The sequence below is a fragment of the Aquila chrysaetos genome, chromosome 19 (assembly GCF_900496995.4).
Source record: "Aquila chrysaetos chrysaetos chromosome 19, bAquChr1.4, whole genome shotgun sequence".
Lineage (NCBI taxonomy): Eukaryota > Metazoa > Chordata > Aves > Accipitriformes > Accipitridae > Aquila > Aquila chrysaetos.
The window spans coordinates 27421813-27440929 of NC_044022.1; the positions used below are offsets into that span (position 1 = coordinate 27421813).

Here is a 19117-nt window from a genome sequence, read left to right on the forward strand (position 1 = left end):
TCCAGAGAGCATGCTCTGGAACTGAGATTGTGTTTTTTTGCATGGGGTGTTGGCTGGCATGCCTGTTTTCACTGCGTTTTCTCCACAGGTTGCAGTTTGTAATTTGGCCTCTATAGCCCTGAACATGTACGTCACTTCAGAGCATACATACGATTTCAAGAAGCTAGCTGAAGTCACTAAAGTTATTGTCCGAAACCTGAACAAAATCATTGACATCAACTACTACCCTGTGCCAGAGGTGAGTGCAGTGCTGAGCTAGTGCGGGGCTGAAGGCATGCTGAGAGTCTGGTGACAAAGGGCCTGTTGTTCTGTAGCAATCCCAGTTCAGTCTTGGGCAGAAGGAGTCAGTGACGGATTTTTGTAAACCTGTTTTAGCAAACAGTTGGGTGTTCCATTAACTGCCTGTTTGCAGATGTGACCCGTTGTTTAGTGGCTTCTTAAGCTTCAACCCAGAACAGTTCTTAGTGAAGCAGTTGTAGAAAAAGCCTCCCCTTGAGATGGTTCTGCAGTTGGAATTTTTTCATGTGTGAGGATTTCCATAAAGCACAGAACAGCACTAGGAATAGAGTGGAAAGTGGACCAGAGAGAAGGATTCTGGAGAGATCCCAAGGTGTAACTCAGTCTTGTTGGTTTTATGCATCTTTGAGAGGGTGCCTAGACTGCTTTCTGGAAAGAATGTGGGGAAGAGGGTTGGTAGTTGTTGAAGAGGAATGGAAGCAGGGTTTGTTGCATTGCAAGAACATAGAAAGGCAAGCAGCAGAGCTGGGTGTTGGAGGAGGAAATAAGCAAATATCCAAAGTGTGAAGCCAAACCTGATGAGAATCACATATTTCTGGCATGTACAATTTGAATGAATGAGTTTAAATGTCTTCATGGGCCTGTTTTTTCAGAATATGCTTAGTGTTCACTTCTAAATCATGGCTCCCTTTGTCAGGTTGAGCAATTGAGATCAGTGATCACTTCTCACAAACTTAATCTGGGTCCTCAAATTCCTGCCCCACCAAACAGCAAACGGTGGGGAACTGGGCAGAATTGAAAGGTGGGTTGTTGCAGCAGAAGGGATGGCCCATAAAAGTTAAGGCAATGGTATGGATGAAAATTCCTCTGAGGGCCTTTCCAGCCTTATTTATTCTATGATTCTATGTAGTTCTGCTAAAGGTAATTATTCTTTCTGCTTGATTGCCATGCAGGCTGAACGCTCCAACAGACGCCACCGTCCCATTGGCATTGGTGTGCAGGGCCTGGCAGATGCTTTTATCTTGATGAGGTACCCATTTGAAAGTCCTGAGGCCCAGCGCTTGAACCAGCACATTTTTGAAACCATTTATTATGGTGCTTTGGAAGCCAGCTGTGAACTTGCCAAGGAGCAAGGACCATATGAAACATATGAGGGTTCTCCTGTCAGCGAAGGAGTAAGTACCAGGAACTGTCCTGTGTCAGGGCCAAAGCTATGAAAAGCAGATAATGTGACTGTGCCTCGTCTTTGATACAGAAGGAGACATATGACTCAAATGCCTTTGGCTGATAATATTGCAACAGTACAAATGGTGTGTGAGTTTTCCTCCATCATTTGGCTTCTTAGGTGTAGTAAGAAATGCGTAAGTTAAACTGAGGTGCAGTGAGCAATAGAAGAAAAGCAAGACTGAGCCTGTGCTGGCTGTCCCCTTTAGCGCAATTAAAATATTGAGTGTAAGATTATGATACAGGGGCTTCACTGAGGCTGACTTGCAGAGAATAATTAATAACAGGTCAATTTACAACGTGATTTATAAAACGTGGAGAAAAGAGTGCCCTGTCTAATTTGGACTGCACCTATGTTCTTCAGATTCTTCAGTATGACATGTGGAATGTCACCCCGTCTGATCTTTGGGACTGGAAGGCTTTAAAGGAGAAAATTGCTAAGTGAGTAGTCTTGCATAGTTTGCATTAGATGTAAAATACATTCGATATGTTCTGACTGACTGAAAACAAAAGATAGGGCGCAAGTGTAAAAATGGTCCTATGTGTTTCCCACCTGCCCCAGTAGATTTTTCTTCAAAACTGTTTTGTGAATGGCATTCTTTCTTTTTTGTTCTTACAAGCCAGAGAGAGCCCACCCCCTAGACTCTGATTTAGCTGAGCTCTTCTTTCATCTTGGATGCATCAGCAGAATGGTTTGTGTTCCTGTTAAGCAAATGTAGTGATAAGTGAGACAGTCAGCCGGGCTTGGGAACTCTTTACCCACTGACAGGGAAAAGCAGCTGAGCCTTGAACATCCTGAAGACAGGAATCGTTAAAACATGAAGGGCCTGTAATGAATTTGTTCAATTTGTATGGGTCTAATTTTTAAATTTAGTAAATCTGTCTACTGTCTTGTATGGAGAGATCTCAGGCTCTTCATGGGCTGCTTGTTTTGGTTTTGCCTGAGTGCTGTGGAGTTGTAGAGTGCCTGACAGACTTTTTTTCTGTGCACCCTTTCTCATGAGTAAATAATTTGGGAAAGCCTCTGGTGAAAGATGAAAATAGGAGAGACTTTAGTTATGCTTCCATGTTGACCCATGTTAAAAGTTTAGTGGAGCTTCCCTTTTTTTACTGTAGGCAACCTGAGGGTTTGCAGGTTACCCTGAGAAGGTGAGATTTCTGAGCATGTGAGCTGAGAGTTCCTTATACTGGCCCTCCTAGTTCTTTGCAGACAGTATATAAACTGTACTATTCTTAGGTCTTTTCTGTCTTGTCTCACTTGGTTGAAGCTTTCTAACTCTTCACTGTTGTTACTAGATATGGTGTCAGAAACAGCCTTCTCCTTTCTCCCATGCCAACTGCTTCTACTGCTCAGATCTTGGGCAATAATGAATCCATTGAGCCCTACACCAGTAACATCTACACACGCAGAGTCCTCTCAGGAGAGTTTCAGGTAAGTGAGGCAGCTGTGGGAAAGAGCTTTTCTGTTTTCATATCTTTGATGACTTTCACTGCTAAGAAAGACAAGATGGAGGCCACACGCTTGGTAACTCAATTCAGTTAGATGTTTATGTCAAAGGCCAAAAGCGCCAAGGGGAACATCTAGCCTGTACTATGTGCTGTAGTAGTACAGTTTTGCATATTCCACAACAATCACGGAATATGCAAAATTTTAAAGAAGTGCTGCTTTTGCCTGGCAAAAAACGTTATGAGGCCTCAAGATGGCCTGCAGGAATAATTGCTAAATGAATGATGATTAGTGAAATTATTGAAGGGACATGCATGCTATGGGAAGAGTAACTGAGACCACAGTGCTGCTTTGCACAGTCCTGAGGAAAGAGCTGTATGTAAAACACTGAAGAGATCTGAAGAGGTTATGTAAAAGTTTTACAGATGCAGAGGGGTCTGTCATTTAGGAAAGTACAAAACAATTTGAGTTGTGGAGGCCGGAGTTAGCAGAGACCTCTGTGTGAGACAAGGGGAATATCTAACTGTTAGGGAGGTCCCGTCTGTCCATCCCCTCTGAGGTGTCCCCTCATTGATGTTAGGGAAAGCACTCCGTTTCCTCCTGACTGCAGGATCAAATCAGACACGTGTGGTGAGGTCAGAGCAACAGATTTATTAACCCACTCCACTATGTAGGTCAGGTGCAGGGCTGCTGGACAGGTACCCCCAGCCCCAGCAAGCAAAAGTTTGCTGGTTTTTCCTCCCAAATAAACAGCCTGCACCTATTTTATTCTTTCCACTTCTGACCCCAATCTTGGTGATTGTTTACATCCTTAATTAGTAATTCAGGTTGTGGTCAGTGGCCCTGGTAAACCAAGATCTCTCCCTTTCACATCTTTTGGCATTCCTCATGCAGGGGAGTTCTGTACACTCCCCTTTCTCATTTGTAATGTCCAGTAACTTCTCCCATTTCTGCCTTACTAGTTTAGCCCCAAGTTGGTGTCAGCCAGGCGTTGCAGACAGCCTTCTGTTGTCTGTGGCGGCCCGCAGCATCTCACTTTCATTACCCTGTTGTTTTAACCTTGTGCGCAGTCTGGCTGTCTGCATGCATACCTCAATGCTGACTGAAGAGTGAAAGTTTGTCAATACCGTACAAGGTCTTGTTTAACCATTTAAAAAACCTGTGCATGTTGGGGTGAATTTGTCTCCTCTAGGAAGGTGTTCCTGTGCTGTAAGGCAGGGTGTATAGCTTAGCAGAATATACAGTGCTTTCATTTTTTGGCCTTGCCCCTTACAGGTTGTGAATCCACACTTGCTGAAAGATCTCACAGAGAGGGGGCTGTGGAATGAGGAGATGAAAAACCAAATCATTGCCCACAATGGCTCTATCCAGGTATGTGTGAGAAACCAGGGGGAACGGCACAGGGGTTCCTACTAGTTTGGGAAGTGCTGGCTGTGGGGCCATTTTGCCACACAGTGCTTTTGAGGTGTGCTGTGTATGAGTGACTCAGCTAGCCTGGCGAAGAAAAGCTGTAATGTGTGGCATTTCCATTAGAAGTATGAGGGGATGTGTCTGATCTCAGTGGTAATTTGTTCCTGCTGGAGCCTGCCCAGTGGAAGTGTACTATTAATTATTGCTAGAAAAAATACTGAGTCAGGCTGCTTTATTTTAGGCAGATTCTGCAAATGTTTGGATTCCCATTTATCATGAAGATTATAAAGGGGTAGTTTCGTAGCGGGGAGTAGTCTTGAGACAGGAGCTAAGTATGTGACATGCAGATCCAGAAGTTACATGTAGAAAAGCCTGTGTGGGATGAATCATTTATGCTGTGGAGTTTGAAATGCTGCTGCAACTGTTGTGCTTGGAGTCATGCATGCTAACAAAGTGCATCCTGCTTGTCATGAAGTTTGGAGGGGTACTAGCTGCTGGATTGCTTTTTGTAAGACCTCACAGCTATTTAGGGCAAAACAGTAATGGTCTGTTTGCAAACAGCTTTTTCTCTCAAATTCCCCAGAAGAAGCTGGCCTGTTTCAGCAAGTAAGGTTTCTTTATGCTTGGGTGCTTTCAGATACAGGATGCTTGAACTCAGCGATAGAGTTCAGTTGCAAAAAGCCTTGTTCTAGTCAAGATTACTGAAGTCTCAGCAATTGGTGAAGAGTTTGGTTTTATAAATAGGAACATTTGGGCAGTTGCTGTTTACACTGCATTGGAAAACTCTTCCTGTTCCTTTTAGAATATACCTGAGATTCCTGATGACTTGAAGCAACTGTATAAGACAGTGTGGGAGATCTCCCAGAAGACTGTCCTCAAGATGGCAGCAGACAGAGGGGCTTTCATTGATCAGAGCCAGTCTCTCAACATCCATATTGCAGAACCCAACTATGGCAAACTCACCAGCATGCACTTCTATGGGTGGAAGCAGGTATCTGGGAGGAGTGGTGTGGGAGGCTTGTTCAGAACAGACAGCAAATGGGGGCTGATAAGTTCTTTAATGAAAAGTTAGTCTTGCTGATTCTTAGAGAGGTAAACAGCTGTTTCTTTCCAAGAATCTGGTGTTACTAGTGGAATATCTCTCTAGAGCAATAAAGCTGTGGATGCTTGTAGCATTGCTCCCGTTAATCCTGATTACTACTAGACTTGACTGTGAGGCTGGTACAGTAGTATGGGCTAAGGGAGTTCGGCCTCAGCAGTTCAGAGTTTGGCTGTTGCTTGCCTGACCTCCAGCTGATTCCAGCTCTTAGACTCATGCTTTTGCTCTGCAGGGTCTGAAGACTGGCATGTACTACCTAAGGACAAAACCAGCTGCTAACCCCATCCAGTTCACCCTGAACAAAGAGAAACTCAGAGAGCGGGAGAAGGCCTCCAAGGAAGAGGAAGAGAAGGAGAGGAATAAAGCAGCCATGGTGTGCTCCCTGGAGAACCGGGATGAGTGTATGATGTGTGGCTCCTAATGGATCTGCTCTGCAGTGCCAGCAAAGCCATTCCACCTGGCTGGAGTCCTTCTAAGATAGAAGCATCTAGTATAACTTCGGGATGTAGAGGCTTGCTGGAACTGTGGCAGGAGGGGTGATCACAGTAGTGTCTTGTAGCTTCCCCATCCAATTGGGGGTTGGTGCACAGGTATGGATAGGGTGCATAAGAAGTTTATATATTGCTTTAGTAGCTGGGCTTCCTGAAAACTTAAGTGCTCTTGCATGGTCTTACATTGAACTCTATAGGCAGGGCTTTTCCTGAACAGACAGGGAAAAGTGCTAATGCCACTTACCTTAAAGATCTGTCCTGGGGACTTCAGACAATTCTTTTCATTTACTAAAGACTGTTACTTGTGTCTTCAGAGAAAGAAGTGGATCTGACTGATATCTTTTCCTTTGCTGTGAAAGACAGCAAGACAACATCCCTAGGCTAGGTGTGTTGTAAGCTTGCTATGCTGTCTGTCATGGTGAAGGAGCAATTTATGTTAAGCTTAGAAAGCTGGAGTGTGTGCACATATGCCAGTGAGAACCTTCTCCCACCATTTCTTACTCTCTTTGTCCCCTCTTTTTCCCCTTCCAAAAAGCTTTTTAAAGGAGCTGACTGGTGGTAGGTGCATTGCTACCTGGAGAGTTCATCTTCTCCATCCAGACTGACAGGGCAGAGCGTTGTGCTTGGTAAATATTCCTTTTTGGTTCTTAGCAGGAAATGGCAGAACTGCTGCAGTGCATTTTATTCTGTATTAAAAACCTACTCTTATTTATCAGTCAGTTTTCTGGTAATGGGCTTCCATGCTGTCCTTGGCCAGAAAGCCTTCTGAAGTGCACACGCCATCTTTTTTTTTTTTTTGAGAGTTGCATTTATCCACCCCAGCTAGTTATTTGATCTTTTAAAAATAATACATTTTTACTTACCCGTGTACTTAACTCCTTGCTCTAATGTGATGGGGCTTTATCATCCAGTTCTTAAATATTTATTGAATTAATGTACAATACAACTAACTCTTTAATCCAGCCAAACTCAATAAAATGTGGAATGTCGAAGGAATGAGCAGTGGTGTCTTGGGAACACTTTTTTTGATTAAAAGTGAATTGTAGCAGCTGGAGGCTGGGGCCTTGTTTGTGAGCCCTGCACCTCCTGCACACGGTTCCTTCCAGAGAACTCTCTGAAGGCTCTTGTTGTGTAAAATGAGGCATGTAAGCAGAACCCTGCATTTGCTGGGGCAACCGTGCTTAACTCTGTAAGGTGTCTGTTTCTTTGTGTCGTTTTGAAGATTTGGGCTTGAGGTAAACATGAGGAAGGGGCTGAAGTAATGCCAAGTCTGTGTTTCGGTAACGTGCAAAGGAGGTATGCTGAGTTCACAGGGCAAATCTGGGACTGTGCTAGAGGTAAGGCTTGAACCCTTGCTCCTTGTTTTTCAGTCCAGCACTTGTGCTATTTCTTCTGCTTCTGGTTTCTCTGACAAGGCACCACTGCAGATACCTTGAAGTGGCTCACTCTGCTTCCAAGGGAAGATTGTTGTGTCTAATCACCACTCCTGGCAGCTCTGCCACCCAAGAAATTTTGCCAAAAAAATTCTGAGGGGATGGGGCCTTTTGACTACAAAAATCCTCTTCTGATCAAGTTTTGGAAAGTTCAGAAGTTGCAAGGGCTGGAGCAGGGCTGATGGGGAAGCAGAATCCCTCTTGCAGGACATGTTAATCTCACCTGTTGGATGGGGCAGAGAGAGTTTAGTGAGAATTGAAAAACAATGTGTTAGGCTGTCAACAGGTATGGGCTAGAGGCAAAAATCTGCTGAGGAGCTGCTGTTTAGACTGTAATGGATGGGTTTAGTGAAGTTATGAAGATGCTTGTGCCTGTCTGTCCTTTCCCCTCTGCTGCTGCTCCTGCCCATCTGGCGCTGACCCTTTGCTGTCTCGACAGCAGAGCGCAGATGGGGCTGTCGAGACTGCGGCTGCTGTCTGGACCGGTGTGGGATCTCATGCACCATTAATGTAACTCCTGTCTAAACAGGAGTAGCTCCCAGGGGACCCTGCAGTCTAGACTCTCCTTGTTCTTGCAGTTTGCTTTTGCTGCTGTCTCTCTTTGAGGCGTTCCTAAACATGAGTGCTGTTGAAATCCTGCCTGATCTGGTCTCCTGGGGGAAGAGTGAAGAGGGCTTACGCTTTCTGCTAGTCAGAGAGGAGAGGCAGTTAGAGAGGAGCTGGAGTGGGGAATGAGAGTTGCACTGAGTGCTGATGCTCCTTTTGGGGGGTGGGGGGAGGCATCAAGAGCCACCATCTCTCTCCTGTGCACAATTCGTCCTTAACCACTGCCCTGGCTACTGCTCGCCTGGCCTTTTGGCTGGCTACTGCTGCCTGTACTGTTCCAACAAACACTGTTATTGCCATAAAGGCCAGCCAGATATTCCTGTTGCTGTTTCCTTAATCCCCCAACTGCTATCACTAGACAGGGAAGCAGGCTGTCATGGCTTGAGTGGGGTCAGTTTTGCTCAGTTTCTTTTCTGAAATAGGTTTCTGTTAGCTCTGCTGTGGTTGGGCTAAAGCAATGCTAAACAGACTGTTTCCCTCTTGAACATTGCCCCACTTGACAGCAAGGTGCTGCTGCTCTCTAGGAAATAGCTCTGAGCTACAGAGAGAAAAAAATAAAGGGGGGGGGGGGGGGTGGGATTTAAATGCTAGAGACCCAGACTGGTGGCGACTTGACTATGTGTGGTTCCTGGAGCAGGGGGAGAATGAGGGAAGCTAATGGGTTCATAGTGGTTAACGTGCTGAGTGCGGGCTGCCGCATGGGGTCTGTGGGGGATCCTGAGCAAAGAGACAGACTGAGACCCTTCCCTTCAGCCTCGTGCACTCCATAGCCAGGACTTGCTGCCCGTTTGTCCTATTAAAGCTGAAGTGGAGGTGGTGAGTCCACCTACACGTCTTTCCCTGAGGCTGTGAGGCAGGGATCGATGCCTGCCTTGGCCCAAGCTGCTCCTGTGGAGCGACGGTCTGTGTCTACAGAGAGGCAGCCTGGAAGAGGAGCGTGCCATTTGCTGATAATGGGACAGTGCAACCAAAAAGTTAAAATTCATGCGAGTCAGACCAAAAGTCAGCCTGAAGGACAGTGAGGACAGCAGCTGCCTGTAAGAAGTAGCCTGGGCTGTGCTCCTGGCTCGCTCTTTACCTCGCAGCCCTTGAGCACACAAGCAGCTCTCCCTCCTCCCAGCTGAATCCCAAACAGTGGCACCGAAGCTGGGCACATTATTCTTCAGGCTGGTGTGAATCTGATCTTCACGTAGCCTTCAGCAGTGGTCCAGTCCCACCTCAGGAAGGTGGGGGTTATCCCATCTCCAGTTGCCTGGGACATTCATGGGAGGTGTAGGCTTGAACTTCATCGCATCTGGGTGAGTGTTAACACCAAGACCTGCCACCTCCATGATAATTTCTGTAAGTGTGCAGCTGTCCGTCCACAGCAGCAGCACCTCTAATGTGTTTAGGGTGCAGGTGGCTCTGGCCACTGTGCTTGGTGCTGGCTCTGGGTGCTGAGCCTGTCCCGTGAGCAAGGACAGGATCAGTGCTGCTCTGTGGCGTTGGGTCTGGGGAGGCTGCCTGCGAGCTCTTGATTTAGCCAAGGCCGGGCCTGTGCAGAATTTTCTTGGTGAGAAATTTACCCATGAGCTTTGTTACTGGGACTTAATCATTATTTAAGTTCGGGAGGGTACAGGTTTGCAGCTGGGTTATTCTGATTTAAGAGGCCCGTCCAGCCACCGGTTGTGCTGCCGTTTCTGCGCTGGCATAGCCGTCATCCAGCTGTCCTTGTCGGTCCGAGAAGGAATCGCTTTTATTGCTGTGGACTGTGCTGCCTTGCAACTGCTTGTGCCGACAGATGGGAGGTGGTGGGTAGGAGCAGCTGAGGAATGGACCATCCTTCCGTAACAGCAGGAGCTTGGGCTGGCTTAAGCTGATTTTGAGGCTGCACCCATGGCCCTGCCCTTGGTCATACTTAAGGATCTGTGCCAGAGCAGCGAGCCTGGGTCATGCCAGGCTGCTGCCCTCACCACCCTCCATTCCTCCCCCAGGACGTTTCTGTTCTCAACAGCCGCCTTCTGCAGAAAGACTCAAACATTCATATTTTTAACCCTGACTTCTTTACCACACTGGCTGGAGAGACTTTCTCGGGTTTTTATCCCTAAAGCCTTAGCATTGAGCATCTGTTTATTTCTCTGCTGCTCCTAACACAGGATCTCTCCTGTGTTGTAGCTTTAACTCATTCCTGGGGAAATCATCCCAGAGTTAGAAAACTGCTTAGTAAATCAACTTTTCTGGTTTTCAAAATGTATCTAGAGCATTCATCCTACCTAATCCCATACCACAACTTCCACAGGATACTCTCTGGGCGCCTGTTCCATGGTGTTCAGCAGCAAGAGGTGATCAGCTGGAGGTTTGGTGATGCAGAAGGTAAAGCTGGCGGGGTATCTGGGAGACAGGGCCCCATCCCCTGTAGTCACAGGGAGACCTGGCACATACGTGCTTCCTAAATATGGTGTGTGCCATCATAAAGCTGCCTTTCTCTGGATTATTTTTGTCCTCCCTACTTTCACTGATCCCAGGCTCTCAGTGGCTAGTAGACAGCCTGGAGCCAAAAGGAGTGTGTTTTATTCATAGTAAACTTAGTCATGCTTTCCTCCTGTCAGATGCACTGTTCAGGTATATATTTTGTCCCACAGCTTTTGATTCACATCTCCTGGTTGGGATTTTGTGGTGTGATGTGTCACCCGGAAAAGCCAAGCGCAGCTGAACCTGCAGAAGCCGTGCACGGTGCGTGTGTGCCGTGCACGCTGCTTGGTGACGGCAGACGTGTGCCAGCGGCGAGTGGTGTGTGCCAAGCCGCTTCCGCAGCTGCGGTCCGCGACTGCACGCTTGTGGCAGGGTACATGCTCGCTGGTGCAGGCACGACCCGCTTGCTGTCGAACTGCAGCACGGCGTGGCCGCAGGAGCGTGTGCTCAGAGCCAGGACCCAGGTGATTTCTGAGAGCTGCTCGTTTAAACTGCTCGTCAAAGCCTCTGGTGAAGGATGCCCCATGACTTCCTTGCTTCTAGTGTTTCGTTACTGTCACTCAGAGTTCCCCTAATTCCCAGCTGAATTATTGATACTGCAAGTTAAGCTCCTCATCCTTCCTTTGGTAGTCACAGAGAGAAACAAATCCTTGGTCTTTAGAAAAGCCTCTTACCTCCTGACAAGAATGGCGTGTTTACCCCTTCCAGCAACCTGTTTATTCAAGAAAACAAACTCAGTCTCTTCTTTTCATGTGTCATTATTTTCTTCTTGATCTGGTTCCTATGGCTTCTTTCCATTTCTGTCTGTCGGAGACCACAGTGCCCAAACCTTTGTGTGGTACTTGGCTGAGACCACATCAGTATCAAGCAGAGCTGAGTAATAACACCCGTGTCTTGTTTGTGATGCTGCTGCTATTGAGCTTCAGAATTAGATGGGTCTTTACTGGCGCTGCGTTGCCGGCTCATCGGGGTTACGGTCTGCCCCAAGCCCAGCTCTGTCCTTACCACCCCACCGCTTACCCAGGGACTTCTCACTTTGGAAACCACACTCTGGTTTTCCCCATGAAGTGTGGAACTTGCCACTGGTTTTGGCTGAATTTCACATTGTGGATTTTGGGCTCTGTCCCATTGTCAAGGTCACTTGAAATCCCCTCCTGTTCCTGAGGTGAGCACAGCACTCCTTGGCTGGTTCTTGGCCCCGGGTTTTACTCCGTCACTTGGGTTGTTCAGGCTCAGCCTGGGAAGACCGTAAGAGCTCTGACTCTGAGCCACCACGAGCTGTAAGAGCTCTGACTTTTCTTCCTTTTCTTTTTGCCTCTGTGTGTGTTTGAGCTGGTGCTTCTTAATTGATGGCAGTAAAGCGTAAGTGAGATTCTTAACTCTGCAGCCGCAGTGCAGTAGGAAAACAAAGAGCTCGTCTTTCCTCTTAAGGCTCTTTCCTACCTATTTTCCTATTTTAAAAATTACAATTTTTAATGTATCACTTTCTTGCTGTAGAAAGTGTCCTCCAGACTTTTTGTAGACACTGTTGAGAAATATCAGATGGCAAATACAGAGGAGTACTCACAGACTCCCCCGTCTCTGCCCAGAACTCATTTGTGCTCCGTAAAAAATGGGGCTTTTATGCTGGGGGAAGATGCTAATCCCCTGGAGTTCTTGCATTGCCTAGGATTTTTTTTTCCTACCACCACTGAAGTCAAACTCAGTAACAAGCATAAAATATTGCTGTGCAGCTATTTCTGTTTAATATTCATTTTGCAGCTCAGTTGGCTCCTGTTCTCTGTTGCTTCCTATACAAGCCTTGTCCCCACAATGTAGCAATACCATGCAGGTGTTTAGAAGTCTAACTTCTCATTAATTTCAGCCCAGGTTTAGATGCCTAGTGGGAATAAAATGATGGAAGGCTTGTAATAGCTTTTTTGAGACTAAGTGAGATAGCTGGGGGGAAGGGGGAGAAACAGCAGCCGTGGGCACAGTGTCCTTTCTTTGGGTTTCTCCTGGGCTCTTTGTGAATATCTCAACAAACTGTGGCTGCTGTGTAAATGAAGTAACAGACAGAGAAGATATCTGAATTGCTTCAACATCTGAGGGAGACATTAAAGATTTCTCCCCAGCCTCCAGTGCATCCCAAAGTCCGAGTCCAGCGGTTGGAGCTGGTGGGAGGAGAGCACCTCGCTGGGGTCTGGGAGCGTGGCTGGCTCAGTCCTCACCCAAAGCTGTGCTGCAGTGGAAGGACAGCTGAGGGAATGGGTGGTACTTGCCAGTTTTGAATCCAGGACTTGCAGAAAATAGGACTGGATGGAACCCGGAGAGAGCAACTAGTCCATCCCCTCCCCAAGGCAGGATCTTTTCACCCCCAGCAGTTTCAGATGGATGCGAACCTGACCTGATCCGAAATCCTCTGGTGATGTAGGTTCTCCAAGCGCAGTACTCAAAGGCTGTCTTACTGCTAGAAAGTTTTTCCTAAAGCCTAAGCTAAACCTCCCTTGGCAGTGGTGAGCTGAGGCTTGTTTTCAAGGAGCCCACGGGCTCCTCGCTATCTCCACAAGGATCTCGGGACATGCTGTCTGATATCCTTGGTCAATGCCCTGTAAAAGATTGGATTGAGGGTGGGTGGGTGGAAGGGATAGCTGGCACTCAGCAAGTTGTGTGTGTCCTGTGAGACTGCCTGGCCTGTGCAGTACATGATGGAGAAGGCAAGGCAGGAGATTAAAGGAAGAAATGTTTTACATTGAGGGTGGTGAAACACTGGCCCAGGTTGCCCAGAGAGGTGGTCGATGCCCCATCCCTGGACATGTTCAAGGTCAGGTTGGACAGGGCTTTGAGCAACCTGATCTAGTTGAAGATGTCCCTGCCCATGGCAGGGGGGTTGGACTAGATGACCTTGAAAGGTCCCTTCCAACCCAAACCTATCTATGATTCTATATGTAGTGAGAACTGCCAGCAGCTGGGGCTGCAGGGGGGAGCCTTGCTGCCAGGGCTGTGTGGCTGAAGCCAGTGTACAAGACTGAGATGCAGGTGGCATCCAGTGTGATGAAGAACTGCTGGGCACATGAGGGCAAAGAAAGGGAGGAAGAGCAGAGCCTGAGGTCACTGGTATGATTTAGACAAGGGACGACTACCCTAAACAACTCCTGGGTGTTTTTGGGGGACTAGCAGGGGCAGTTTCGGTGTGGCCACCTTGGTTTTAAGTCTAGAAGATTTTTAGCGTGGGGGCACATGCATGTCAGATGGCCATGGGGCCAAAGAAGGGTGCCTGGCACCATTTGGCTGATTTGTATAGGTGTAGAGAGAAGTCAGCACGATTCCTGAGATCTGAATGCTGATGTCCTTTGATGCAGTGGGCATGAGCTGCTTTTGTTTGTTTTGGGCAGGGTGCAGCAACACTGGACAGATGAAATGAGGCTGCTCAGGTGTGGGTAGCACTGAAGACAAACCATATACAAGCATGCAAGGCACAGTCCTCGATGCTGGTGCTGTTTGGTGGGGGTCTGAAAAGGATGGGTCCTGCCAGATGAGACCCAGACAGCACCCCTTGCAGGTATGCTGATCCAGAGACAGCATTACTCTTCAGATTTGGTCCAAGATATAAACCCCTAATTTTTTTTCCACCCATGCACTGCTGGCTGGTGCTCAGTGAACCCTGTTTGCATCTTCCTTCCTACTACCATAGTCTAGAGTTGAAGAGAAGTGCCCTGGTTTCTGTCCCTTAAGGTTTTCTATATGCTCAGCTCCCAATGCTTTGCCTTCAGATGCCATGACTCAGGCACGTGTTTTGTTCAGGGTAAAGAAGTAAGCCCACTGCTACAGTAGTGCAAAAGGAAATATTCACAGCATGGGTTTTGGCTTTGATAGAGCTAGGATGCTTTGGGAATCTTGATCACTTTATGGAGGGGATTATCTGCCAGGCTGAGAGCTGAGACCTGAGCCCTGACACAGCCAGTCCTCTCTGTCCTGCGGCTCTCAGGAGTTGCCAGTATACAAAATACATGTGTATATTGTCCAGAGAGCACACAGCGTGGAGCACTCACCCTTCTCCATCCATCTCTCCTGTCTTCCCCTTGTTTAGGTAGCAGGGAGCTCTGTCCCTGCAAACAGCCCCCATCAGGTCTGGTGGATGGGGATGCTGCTAGCGCACAGAGGGATCCAGGGAAGAGGCTGGATTGGGGAGCCTTTGCTGTGAGATGTATGTTTCTGTTTGCTCTGGGAGGATGAGCGTCTGTCTGAGTGTTGGCAAAGAATCACTTAAGTGCAATTAACAACACAAGCCGTTTTAGAGCAGGGAGGTGGAGATTAAATTGATTCAGCATTGGCTGAAGCATCCCAGATTTTGTGAATTTATCTTAGTGAATCCCTTCCACTCCGCTATTTCTTTGATAAAAATATAAATCTTTGCTTTCCTACTGTGAGCTGAGCTCCAGTCCTGCCCCAGCACTGGCGAAAGATCGGAGCAGGAGGGGGTGCCTGGGCACGCTCCACACCGGGATCCCCACCGGACGGCAGCGTGGGAGCCCGAGCCTCCTTTCAGTAAGAGTTAAGGGAAGGTTGCGGGTCACCACAGACCCCTGCCGTCACCAACATCGTGGCATATAACCCCCAAATGCAGAACTCCAAATGCCTTCTGGAGACCAGTTTGGTTGTTTTCTCCTTCTATGTGGCTGCTCCTGCATCTCGTTGCTCTGACAGTGAGTCTAGTTTGCTGTCTGGGGCTTGACAGCAACCTTTCTTTTACATCGCTTGTCTGCTTCCTGAGCACCCGCCAGCCGAGCAGCCCAGCCCTCTCCTGCTCTCCTTCGGCCAGAGCAAACCAAGCGCTGCCAGCACCATTTCGCAGGAAAGGGCTCCGTGCTCAGCCAGGTCCAGCGTGGCTAGAGCAGGGCTACGGAGGACGGGGTTTCTCCTCGGGAGTGTCCCGTAGTGCAGGGTCACTTGGTGGCCACTTTCCTGCATGGAAAGGCACTCGCCAGGACCGAGGCACGGCGGCAGCGAGGCGTTCCCAGACCACGACCGGCAACTCGGCGGTTTCACCCCCGGCAAAGCTGTTTATTGCAGTTCCTGACACGGTGCTTGGGGGTGTCCGTGAGAGCTGGGCGTCCCAGGGGAGCCCAGTTTTTAAGACATGACTCAGGCAGCATCAGTCAGTCCCACGAGCTCAGCAGGGAAACGTGCTCCGAGCCTCTGTGCAACTTCCCTGCAGCCTTGACCCAGAAAGGCTCATTTTAAACACATCCTCAGGGTTGTGAACGTCAACAAACTGACTCGTCAACAATGTGTAGCCACCAAAACACCCGATGGGAGAGGAATGTCGTTGTGACTTCCCTTGGGAGAAGAGTGGGCAGGTGTCCCAGGGCTGGGGAGTCTGACTCCATCTGAAATGGGAGGTGATGGTGCAGACCGGGAGCTGCTTGAGTAATACCTTCAAGGGCCACAACCCTGCACTACAAAGGGTACTGGGACAAAAAGCCATCCCTGCAAAAACACGCAGAAAGGGTGAAGGAGGAGGTGATGGATGTGGACACCAAAAGAGTGGGGTGGAGGCAAAGGAGGAGGAGGAATGATGGGCAATGAGAAAGGCGGCTCGAGGATTTAGGACTTGGACCCAAACCCAGCTCTCTCAGGGCACCCCAAATCCCTGCCAGCCTGGGACCTCTGCTCACACAGGGCCACATCCCAGAGCCCTGGGGTGCACCCCATAAATGGGGAAGGAGCATTAATGGGGGACTCTGCCAACGCACAGCCAGAGGCTGAAGATAGAGCTCGTGCCCGTCAGCTTGGTTTCACAGGAGGCAGGTTTCTGGCAAGGAAACAGGTTGTTTTTTCCTGCAGGATTATATGTTCCTCCACTGTAGTGTGTGGGCTTCACCACAGGTGGATTTCTCCACGGTTTCTGACAGAGAGCTCTAAACCTTGCTCTGTGAGGGATGAGCGGGGAGCACCGGAGGATGCAGTGGCTCATGAGTCACTTGCGCTGCTCAAGGCAGCGTTATTAATTGGGTGGCCTCGAGGCTCTTTGCAGCAAGGATTTCCAGCAATTGCTTCCTCCTCCACTTTATTAAACATTTTTGTTGGCAATCTGGATGTCAGTATCAGGTCTTGAAACCTCTCTCCTCTGGTCCCCTGCGATAAATCCCCATCCCCCCCTGGGTGACACCTCCAGCCTTGGGCTGTCAGCAGATTTCATCAGCCCCTGCAGTCTCTGATAAGGTCCTTAATGGCAACATCAAATGAGTCCCAGGATGTCCACTCCTGATGTCCATGTCCCTTGTTGGTGCTGCCTGATACCATCTCTCCTGGTCCCTGCTCCTCTGACGATTCCTTGTCAGGTCACCATCTCCTTCTCCTGAGCTGTCCTGGGGGCATCCACTGCTTTACCAGGGGCTGGGCTGGGCTGGTCCCATGGCCAGGAGTTATCAGAGGCAGCAGGTCTGGCATCCCCCTCTCCTTTGGGTCAACCCTTGATATTTTACCCTATTTCCACTCAAGTCTAGTTATTCTTCTCTTCAAGCCAGCAATCGTTTACTGGATGAGTCACAGAGGAGTACAACTTGGGCAAAAATTAAATCATGGTTTGGCAGAGGATTTATAAGTGCCCCCCACCATCTATTACACAATAGAAGATATTTAGGGAGCAGTCAATATGAATGCTAAAAAAAAAAAAAAAAAAAAGAAAGAAAGAAAAAGCCAAAGTCTTTAGGAAAGATTCCTGACTGCAGAGGGAAGGAAAACCCCAACCAAATACATTGCAAAAATATTTTAACATTAATATAAACCAGAGAAAATACTCTAAGTGATGGATGTGGTATAATTGCTGGTAATGCTGCAGAGAAGAGGGAGGTGTTTGGTTGAGCACTGTGTTTGAGGAGAAGCCAGCCATTGCCCCAGCACCACAGGCAGATTAAGAAGCACTTTAGATCCTTTGGGGACAAAGTGTCTGATCATCCACTGTAGGTAATGATTTTGAACTGACCGTCCAACTTCTCTTCATATTTGAATTGGTTCAGAGGGATCTGGCCCAAAATCTGGAAGCTGGGACTTGGTGGTGTTTCACCAGTCCTGGATAACTGGCTTTCTGTCTCTGGGAAGAGAGTGGCATCAGGGTCACGCTGCAAAGACCAGAAGGTCATCGATGCCAGTCAGTGTGGCCACCTGGCAAGTATGTTGTGTTAAACAAACACCAAAGTCAGGTAATTTGGGAAAGGTGCCTATTTAGACATCACATTGTGAGGTGTCCGACCAGCACAGGGACACGTTTTCACCCAGCTGCACGCCCCGTGAACTGGATCTGCGGCTGGCAGCACAAGGAGCATCCAGTTGGGATCTCAAGAGAAGACCAGCAGTGCACGATGTGAGCCAGGAAAGGGACAAAAATCATCAGGGGTCTAGAAAAGGTGGCCAGAGGGAAAGGCTGAAGGGTCTGGTGAAATTTAGCACAGAGAACACTGAGGTCAGATACAGAGGCACTGACCCAGTGGCCCTCCAAGGTCTGTTCCAGCCCATTTTTTGGGATGTGTGCAAGCAAGGCTTGGGGCTCAGGACTCCTCCTGGCCCAGGAGGAGCGGGCACTGGTGTTCCTGAGCCCGATGAACGGGGTCTCTCCGCCAGCCTCACGCTAAGCACAGACCGAAGGGAAAGGGCATCTCAGCCCCCTGAGCAGAGGATCCCTTCCCACACAGGCACCCTGCCTGCCCTGAGCCCCTGCTCCCCCCGAGGCAGCCCCCGCCCCGGGCTGCAGGGCCCTGGGGCTGTGATAGTGTAAAGAACAAGACATCAGCAATTTCTGTTCCTACTGTTGCTGCTGTCTCTGAGACAGGCAAACTCGTTAGCTCTCTCCTGAGGATTTCGAGAGATTGATAAATACCGCTCCGTTGCTCTATGTGATCGCTGGGGTGAAGAGGTCCTGGCTGTGGACCAGCTCTGCAGAGCTCTGCGAGCGTCCTGGCTGGCAGGGCAGCGGGCGGCAGACGCGATGCTCCTCCAGCATGCCGGGTGGGATCAACCCTCTGGTTGTTGCTCTGTCTCTGTCCCGAAGAAAGCAATGCCTTTGTGACCATGCTGCTGCCACCTCCTGCTCCTGCCAACACGGTGGAGAGGAGCAACCTCAAATGAGTGAAGTCCTGGCAGGGTTCATGAGAACAGGCTGGCAGGAGCGAGGACAGGAGGGTGCACACAGAAAGGCTGCAGGACGAGCGTGTATACATCAAATCCGTACACTTACACAAATCCCAATTTTGTGAGTTTGTCCATTTGCTTTGTTTTCCAGGTCTGAGTGCTGCAGTCTCATAGCCCCCTGAGAGAAGACATCAAAATGAAAGAGCCCACAGAGGTTGTTCCCTCTCTTTGGATCCTCCTGGAGACGTCCACCACCACCTGGGGATATTCAGGTGGAAGAGGGACTCCTTGGCCCACAGATCTGTTGTCCTCTGGTCTTCAACCTCTGTGCCTTGTCATGACCCTCCAAAATTGCTGTTCAGTGTCGTGGTTTAACCCCAGCCAGCAACTAAGCACCACGCAGCCGCTCACTCACTCCCCCCCCCACCCAGTGGGATGGGGGAGAAAATCGGGAAAAGAAGCAAATCCACGGGTTGAGATAAGAACAGTTTAATAGAACAGAAAAGAAGAAACGAATAATGATAATGATAACACTAATAAAATGACAACAGCAATAATGAAAGGATTGGAATGTACAAATGATGCGCAGTGTAATTGCTCACCACCCACC

The 19117-nt window shown here is 48.6% G+C and overlaps 1 protein-coding gene across 4 annotated transcripts in view; it reads left to right on the forward strand.

Annotated features, from left to right (window-relative positions):
• Positions 1-18850, forward strand: part of RRM1 (ribonucleotide reductase catalytic subunit M1) — a 30627-nt gene extending 11777 nt beyond the window's left edge. For 2 of the 4 annotated variants that reach the window (XM_030042733.2, XM_041118440.1), the window contains 7 exons: positions 89-238; positions 1191-1412; positions 1826-1902; positions 2758-2893; positions 4184-4279; positions 5121-5309; positions 5650-6904. In XM_030042733.2, coding sequence (XP_029898593.1) covers positions 89-238; positions 1191-1412; positions 1826-1902; positions 2758-2893; positions 4184-4279; positions 5121-5309; positions 5650-5838 — 1059 coding nt within the window. In that variant the 3' untranslated portion in view covers positions 5839-6904. Of the gene's footprint in view, positions 1-88; positions 239-1190; positions 1413-1825; positions 1903-2757; positions 2894-4183; positions 4280-5120; positions 5310-5649; positions 6905-7130; positions 7246-13772; positions 16715-18658 lie in introns of those variants that run through there. The other 2 variants (XR_005930866.1, XR_005930867.1) reach the window with 2 other exon arrangements.
• The last annotated feature ends 267 nt before the right edge of the window (positions 18851-19117 follow it).